The sequence below is a fragment of the Puntigrus tetrazona genome, unplaced genomic scaffold (assembly GCF_018831695.1).
Source record: "Puntigrus tetrazona isolate hp1 unplaced genomic scaffold, ASM1883169v1 S000000284, whole genome shotgun sequence".
Lineage (NCBI taxonomy): Eukaryota > Metazoa > Chordata > Actinopteri > Cypriniformes > Cyprinidae > Puntigrus > Puntigrus tetrazona.
Genome location: NW_025047945.1, coordinates 82501 through 91901, shown reverse-complemented (window position 1 = coordinate 91901; position 9401 = coordinate 82501). Strand labels below are relative to the sequence as shown.

General features: G+C 38.2%; 1 protein-coding gene and 1 pseudogene across 1 annotated transcript in view; both read right to left on the bottom strand.

Moving 5' to 3' along the window:
• Window positions 1–1312: 1312 nt before the first annotated feature.
• On the bottom strand, window positions 1313–8138 carry LOC122333583 (annotated as a pseudogene).
• Window positions 8139–8538: 400 nt separating this feature from the next.
• The window catches only part of LOC122333585 (uroporphyrinogen-III synthase-like), a 5245-nt gene continuing 4382 nt past the window's right edge, over window positions 8539–9401 (bottom strand). Inside the window, 2 exon segments of the mRNA XM_043231279.1 lie at window positions 8539–8820; window positions 8822–8898. Of these exon segments, the coding sequence (XP_043087214.1) occupies window positions 8775–8820; window positions 8822–8898 (123 nt within the window). The 3' untranslated portion in view covers window positions 8539–8774.

Below are 9401 nucleotides of genomic sequence, written 5' to 3'. Positions count from 1 at the left end.
TTATATGAAATAATAGAAGTCTATGCGATTTTAATTAAATAAATGAGTGTATTTGTTTAATTTTTTTTCTATTTTCATTTGACTTTTAATTGAAGTTTTTATCTTCAGTGACTTTTCCAGTGGTTTGTAATTAAACTCAGAGAGGATTTACAAATAATAATTATATTATACAACAATTATATCGTTGTGCAACAGTCTAGTCTTAGATTTATGTCTATCTCATAAAAATAATAATAATAATAATAATAATATGTCATAAAACAGGTTCTCATCACACATCATTCTGCAGGGCGGGAAACTTTTCAAGTCGAATAAAACCCTAAATGAATTCCATATAATATAATAATTGATAAATATGCAAATATCAGGTCAGTGTTAGAATAAACACAGAATAAACTCACATTTATAAACACCTTGCTCTTCTGATTATTATTTTAATAGCATTCATGCAATGATCTCTTTTCTAAGAAGAAATGCATCGACGTGAGTCTCTCTCACAGATCTCTGCTGGAATATTTATTTACTAATTAATTTTTTATTCATCAAGCGCATCATCAGCACATTAATATGTGTGTTTCTGTTAATCACTGATCCCAGACTCATCTTATTAGTCACATGACCACAGACAGGCATAATATAACAAACATACATTTTAATATATTTCTTTTATTTTACAGTTAAAGTGTATTGTTATATCTTTAGTATAGATTACAGTACAGTAATGGAGGTATAAAAGGCCATTCAGGTTATTAATATAGCTTTATAAATGATTCTCACGTGTTATCATGATGAAGGGCTTTTTCTTTAAGATAAACAGAGAGCTCCACTGCAGCTGTAATTAATATATTATAACATTTTATCATTTTATTCCAGACTATAAAATAAAAATATTAACTGCACAAACTCACATCTTTCAGCTGCTGATCATAAAAACTGACACAGAATTGTGTAAAACAGGGATGATTTTTATGATAAAAAACTGGGAAAAACATTAAACATCCACAAACCGTTAATAACAAGCAGATAAATAACTTAATAAATATAGAGTCATACTCCAGCAAACCATTATAAATCAGGTTTTTGTCCAGTCTTGTGTCGCGCTGCTGATTTGCAGAAATAAACATTGAACTAAAAAAACACACAGAAATAGAGACGGAGCAATAACTTCACCAAAACTGAATCATAACTGACTCACTCTTGTAAAAAGTGCATCTCATGTATTTGATTCTCTCCCGATTCAGACCAGACTTATTATGGATTGCTTTCATTGCGTCTCTTGTCTTCTCCGGATGTTAACGGGTCAGTTTGGACTCTACGTCCTGGCGGCACCCATCCGCTTCATCTCCTGCGCAGCGGTTCTCAGAGAGCTGCTGTGAGCGTCACAGATGTCCAGAGCCACTGGCGCTCCACGTGCTCTCTGCGGGGCATGAGCCTGCGACCCGCGCCATCCTCCAGAACCACGGGCCCTTCAGCAGGAACACGGGCTGTGGTGTGTAAGAAGTGCGCCGCGCGTCCAGGTCCCTGGCGCGGATGGTCTCCGGGATCACGCCGGAAACACCTCGCTCAGTTTTTGTGGAGATGAAGAAGCCAGACGATTCTCGCGCACATCAAACCTGAACACCTGAGGATTAATATCTGTCATCCTACTAGAAATAACACTCTACAATACTAGACATTCACAGAATATCACATGCACTGTGTATATTTATTATGTATATGTATATATATAAAATACACACACGTATGCATATATTTGAGAAAACATTTGTTTATATATATATATATATATATATATATATATTTTTTTTTTTTTTATTATATATATATATATATATATATATATATATATATATATATATATATATATGTGCATTTTATGAATATAAATAAATGCATGTAAATATTTTTAAATATATACTGTGTTTGTTTATGAATTTAAATGTTTTTAATATATACTGTGTTTGTCTTTAAATGTACAAAACGTTTATTTTGGATGCAATTAATCATTGCCCAGCGCTGCTGCTGATGTAGTAATCATTAATAAATGGTTTAGTTCTTCGTGAGTTGTACATTAACTTCTTATCTTTGCATTAGTTAAGCATGAATGGATGCATATGTCTGATTTATCACGCTCTTTTTCAGAGCGCTAGCAGCTTTGTTACCCCGTGAGCCTTGAAGAAGTATATGTGAGCGTCTCCGGTCAGTCGTAGTACGCGGTGTCCAGCGGTCCGGACACGCCGGGAAAGCCTTCAGAGATCAGACGAGGATAAGAGCGTCCGTCTGCGTCTGCGGTGAGCACCTGATCGTTCTCGCTGTCGTAACGCCAGTACTGCACTCCTGAAACAAGACAGCTGGACCTTTTAAACATTTTTATTGCAATGCAATGCAAAACAATGCATTGCAATATAAATGGGAAAATATATCAATATAAATATGTAAAAAAAAAACACCTTGACAAAAGCAAATGTGCAAAAAAATAAATACAATGCAAAATACAAATTTGTAAAATACGCAACCCCCCGACATGCTGCATGTGTAACATAGGTGAATAATAAATAAATCATTTTTAAAACACTCTGCAAAACACAAATGTGCATTATGCAACATAATGCTCAACACAAACATGAAATGTGTGTTGTTGTTGTTTTTTTTTAAATGCAAAATACAAATTTACAATGCTGATTGACCTAAATAAAATGATAAAATATAAAAAAGCTAAACTGGAAAAAATGTTTAATGCAAAATAATGCAAAACATCAATGTAAAATACACATAATAACCCTGCAAAATAAACGTATGTATCTATGTAAGATTTTTTTTTTAAATGTAGAATGCAAAATGATGCAAAATTGTAAACCATGCTTACATAAAACTGTATTTTTATGCAATGCAATGCATAAAATATATATTAAAATTACAAAACACAAATATAAGCATAAAAATAAAAATACAATACAAAATGCACAAAACTGCAGGTAAACTGAAAATGTTCCAGAAGTTCAGTTTGCTGTGTTCTCTTTAGGGACGTCTGTGCACTGCATTTCTCTTTTAGTTTTCTGGCTAAGACTCTATTCCGACCAAACTCCTTTGAATACCTTTGAAGAAGTAGGCCAGGCGTCAGAATGTAAGCGGTTCCAGACGTGAATGTAGGTCCACGCCGAGGCAGCAGCCGTGCCAGCGGCCTGCACCGCCACCGATCCCGTACCGCGTCCGGTTATTACGGTTCTCATAGAGCCAGTACCAGCCCTCACGCGATGAAGTAGGTGTTGAAGCGCACCACCACCTGCGCCGTATCGCCGTCTGCTCCCTCCTGATCCAGTCAAACACGGTGCTGAAGCGTCCTACACACACCTGACACAAAACATTCATTTATATGCTGTAAGAAAAACAAAGACATTGAGATGCTGCAATACTGCCAGCTTTGCATCATCTTATTTCCAGTTCTACATCGTCTGAAAGCTGAATAGATAAGCTTTCCATAGATGTATGGGATATCTGTCTGAGATTAAAACTAATAGCAAATCTGGAATCTGAGGGAGCAAAAATATTTTATGCATTACAGTGTTTACAATAGAATGGGTATTTGGTTTGGAAACTGTCATAATGTATTGAAACCTTTAAAATGCATGCTTTTCTGTGTATAATATTATGAATATAATCCCTGACTCTCACCGTATAAACTCTGAATGGATTTCCGGTCCATCCAGTCGATCTCAAAGCCGGAGTCCTGTGGAAGATAACTGGGTTGCATGATGGATCCGGGACGGAAGATGTGAGGAAGTCCTAAAACATGACCGATCTCATGAACCGCTACCTGAACGAAGCACACGACATGACTCAGTCAGATTCAGAACAGTGATTCAGATCAGATTCAGAACAGTGACTCACATCAGAGATTGAGATTAGATTGAGATCAGTGATTCAGATTCAGATCAGTGATTCGGATCAGAGATTCAGATTAGATTGAGATCAGTGATTCAGATTCAGATCAGTGATTCGGATCAGAGATTCAGATTAGATTGAGATCAGTGATTCAGATTCAGATCAGTGATTCGGATCAGAGATTCAGATTAGATTGAGATCAGTGATTCAGATTCAGATCAGTGATTCGGATCAGAGATTCAGAGTAGATTGAGATCAGTGATTCAGATTCAGATCAGTGATTCGGATCAGATTCAGAACAGTGACTCACATCAGAGATTCAGATTAGATTGAGATCAGCGATTCAGATTCAGATCAGTGATTCGGATCAGATTCAGAACAGTGACTCACATCAGAGATTCAGATTAGATTGAGATCAGCGATTCAGATTCAGATTCAGATCAGTGATTCGGATCAGATTCAGAACAGTGACTCACATCAGAGAATCAGATTAGATTGAGATCAGCGATTCAGATTCAGATCAGTGATTCGGATCAGATTCAGAACAGTGACTCACATCAGAGATTCAGATTAGATTGAGATCAGCGATTCAGATTCAGATCAGTGATTTGGATCAGATTCAGAACAGTGACTCACATCAGAGATTCAGATTAGATTGAGATCAGCGATTCAGATTCAGATCAGTGATTCGGATCAGATTCAGAACAGTGACTCACATCAGAGATTCAGATTAGATTGAGATCAGCGATTCAGATTCAGATCAGTGATTCGGATCAGATTCAGAACAGTGACTCACATCAGAGATTCAGATTAGATTGAGATCAGCGATTCAGATTCAGATCAGTGATTCGGATCAGATTCAGAACAGTGACTCACATCAGAGATTCAGATTAGATTGAGATCAGCGATTCAGATTCAGATCAGTGATTCGGATCAGATTCAGAACAGTGACTCACATCAGAGATTCAGATTCAGATCAGTGATTCAGAACAGTTATTTAGATCAGAGATTGAGATCAGATTCAGATCAGTGAATCAGATTATAGATTCAGATTACATTGAGAATGGTGATTTAGATCAGAGATTGAGATCAGAGATTCTGATTAGATATTCGGAACAGAGATTAAGATTATATTCAGTGATTCAGAACAGAGAACAGTGAATCAGATCAGAAATTGATATAGAATCAGATTGGTGATTCAGATCCAATATTCAGATCATAGATTCACATTAGAGAATGAGATCAGACTGAGATTCAGAGCAGTTATTGAAATCAGAGATATAATATTATTGTATTGTCTAAATCAATTTCGCAATGCAATGTTTTAATATATATATATATATATATATATATATATATATATATATATATATATATATAGTATGTGTGTGTGTGTGTAGTTTTGTTCATGCTCTCACATTACCTTGAGAAGACTGATCCCGCTGCCCGTGTTTGGGACGGTGAAGTGTTCATCATCGTCGAAGTGAATGTCTCCGAGGAACCAGGCGTGAGCGAACTCTCGTCCCGCGCCGTCGAAGCGCTGAGAACAGCCCAGATGACGTCCTGCAGCACACCATTCAGAGAACTGCTTAAAACACCATCTACATCAGTGACCAGCGTGACATCTCCACCAGATACTATGACTGCTTTAACGTCACTTATGTCTATCCTCCGCTGTAGTGAGTCAGTAACGAATATCATTTTACGTTTCCAAACATTCATCCTGCCATTAATTGTAATAACTCACTGATCTGATCATCGTTCAGTTAATACTAGTCAAAGAAGAAGAAAATCCTTCCTTTTCTTAACACTATTCCCATTTCACGGCTTTTTACACAAAACTTTTTAAAAGGGTTTCTTCTAGATTTAGTCCCAGTTTGTTCTGCTTCAAACGGAAAAGATGATCAGATCAGAACACAGATCTCACCGGATCATCACAATTAATAGCCAAATGAATGTTTGGTAATGTAAAATGATATTCAGACACACTACAGCTAGAAAGAACGAACTCCAAACCACTTTTAGCTGCATGCTGGAAATACTAGCGTTCTAATCCCTTCTAGGTCTTCAGCACTGGCCGGTCCCAAGCCCAGCCGGATGTCGATGTCCTCCAGAGGCGACTGGGTGTCCTCCTCGAACTGCAGCGGAGAGACTTCGCTCCACATGCGGAAGGCCAGTCTGAAGATGTACTTCTGCTCGTCGATGGACAGCTGACTGCTGTATCCTTCTCCGATCAGACGCCACTTCAGGAGGCCCTTGGAGAAGGCCATGTGTCCCTTCCATTCTCCGGCGTCTCTCCTCCTCCTGGTCCTCAGAAGAGCTGCCAGGTGGCGCTGTTTCTGTTCGTGAGGTTCAGTGTTAACGGCGGCATCGGTGAGGTTGAGTCTTGCGGTGCTGTTGGACTCGCTCGTGTCGTTTAACATTTGTTCAGTAGACTCCAGCTCCTCGTCCTGGTCTGGGACGCCACACCTGGGTTTATTCATGGCTGCTTTAGTGGCATCGTCAAACACACCTGTGACGGGTAGACCGGACACCTGCTGGAACTCCTTCAGGGCAGAGACGAACCGGAGATCAGGACTGCTAGATCTGGACTCGGTTCCTCTCTCCTGAAGCTCCAGAGAGAGACTGATCTCCGTCTCGTCCGCCGGGATCTGAGCATCATCACCGTCTGCGGCCTTCATGAAGCCATACTTCGACAGAAACCGCTGGAATGATGCAAAAACAGGTCAATAATAAACCAAATAAATAATAAATATATCACCTACTCTACTACACTTTAAAAATTAGATTAGAGCACAGTGATAGTGATAGCATATAATGTATTCTATTGTGTGCTTCTAACTTTTTAGCAAGAGTTTGAACTCTTTTCTGTTCCAACCAGACGATACCTCTGTGTATAAGGCAAGGTTCTCCAAGAAAACTCTTCATCAAACACCACTGACTTGGAACAGATGGGATACAGTCATTGCAGAAGAGACAGAAACACAACAAAAGAGGGGGTGCCAATACTTTTGTCCATATGGCGTATTTACAAGTCATTGGTGTTTAGCGATGAGTTTTTAGCTCAAGTTCTGCATTTAAAGTCGCACCAGGCCTCTCAAGTTCTCTCACACTCAGTCAATGTTTCTTGAAGAACCTCGCTTTATACACAGAGGCATCATCAGGTTAGAAATGAAAAGTCTCCAAGTCAAGTCAAGTGGCTTTTTATTATCATTTCAACTACATATAGCTGTGCAGTACACAACGTTTCTCCTGGACCTGGTGCTACATAAAGTCACACACACACACACACACACACATACACACATACACACAATACAAAAAGAAACTCACATGCTGAGCTAAGACAGTGTCTTAGCCACATAAAGTGCAAAGTGTGCAGACTAGTGCAAACAGCAAGGAAGTGCAAAACCCAGTGTGCAGACTAGTGCAAGCAGTGCAAAGACAGAATCAGTGCAAGAACACAAAATACAAACAACAATAAATATGAAGTGCACATCAATAAATATAAAGTGCGAGAATGCCTGTGGAACAGGAAGACCATTCAGGTGTGAGCTTTTGCTATAAATTTAGAAGCACATATTTCACTAGGATACCATTATATGCTTAAACAGTAAGATTTGTACTCTTGGAAGTTAATAAAGTGGTAATACCTTATTAGTAGGGGGTTCCAATGCTTTTGTCCATATAGCAGTTTATGCACAAATCACTGGAGTTTGGTGATGAGTTAAGGTACAAAACAGCATTCTTGGAAATTACTACAGTATTCAAACTTGTTCATTAGATTCAGATACCTGTGCAGTGTGTGTGTCGGTGATGAGCTCCGCCTGGTGGATGCTGTTGATCTCATCTGAATGATCTCTGCTGTGAAAGTCTTTCTCCGCGCTGACGGTGAAGATGACGGTCCTGAAGATGAAGATCAGCCGGATCAGAACCAGCATCGTGCGTCTCTGTCCCGCGCCGGGAATGAGCGCGCTTCCGCCGCGCGAGCTTTATAGCGCCGTGAGACGACGACATCCCCAGAAACAGACGGAAAACAGAGCTGCGCGTGAAGCCACGTGACTCTCACCTGCGCGAGAGACACACCTGCGCGGCTCTAAACCACGTCATAAAACCATCGACAAACGTCAATAAACAAACACGTTCGAACGGTACTCTATTGCTATAATCAACATAAAACATTTTATGGTTTTTAAAACTTGAGAATAAGCGTAAATGTAAATGAATAAATTATATGCAATTAAAATTCTGCTCATTCACGTTGAGTATAAAATATACACTTTTAAAAATATTATTATAAAATATACTATTATTAAAAGGTAGAGACTATTATAAATAATTTCAAATGTAAATATGTAACATTTTAGGCCTATTTCTGGTCATCAATATATAGCTATTTAATTAAAATGTCTTCATTATTATATTTTAATCTATTTATTCTAATATACTTGTGAAAAATAAGTACTTATATTGACATTAAACAATTAAATTGAATTATAATAATAGTTTAAATTTATTTACATGTCTGCCTGGTCAAATTGAGAACATACATTTAAATAAAACGTTAATAATTGTAAATGCAGTTAAAAATGTAATGTAATTTAAAAGTTATGCACAACAACATTAAATGAGGACAACATGCACAATTCGTTTTATTTTATTTTACTTCATCTTCCATCCAAATGATGCACACATATATGGTTGGTTATAACGGCACAAAAGATGCTCAAGCAACCAATAAACTCATTCAACATGAAACACAGACCCAGACAAAACTAAAAGAAGCTGCAGATCATAAAAGAAGACGCTTCAGGTGCGGCAGAAACATACAGAAGCAGGTAAGAGAGATTATTTCAGTCTAATAAAGGCCGCTGTGGCCGGGGGTCAGAAGGTCAGGCGTGCAGGGCGTGTGTGATGGCAGCGGCCAGGTGTTTGGCCGGGTTTCTCAGCGCAGCAGCTGACCGGCAGGCCGTGTGACCGCAGCGCGTCCGCCGTGGTCGGTCCGATCGACGCAAACTGAAGAGCGTTACATTTCATAAAAAAGAAGTATTAGATTGAACGTGTGAAGCTGCACAAAAACAGTCATGAAGGTACATTTTGCGAAGCTGAGGTTTATGCATCACCTGTTCGTCTCTCTTCTATTAAACTTATAATAGAAATGGAAATGCAACTCGGTTACTTTTTCGTCACACCTGCAGAACAAACCCAATTCTACCTCTGAAGTTCTCAAAATTTAATAAAAACCACATAATTCTGACTTTTAAATGCCAAAAAAAACACAGCCATGCTCATCAAATTCACGAAACTGAGATTTATACGTCAGCGGAAACTGAACACATATTTTTTCCATTGATGTTTGGTTTCTTAGGATCAGACAATATTTGCCCCGAGATGCATACAATTTAAAATCTGAAATCTGAGGGAGCAAAAAAATTAAATACTGAAAAAAAAATCACCATTGCATATTAGAAAATGTTCATGGAATCTAATCTTTATTTAATGCTTTTTGTCACTGAAGA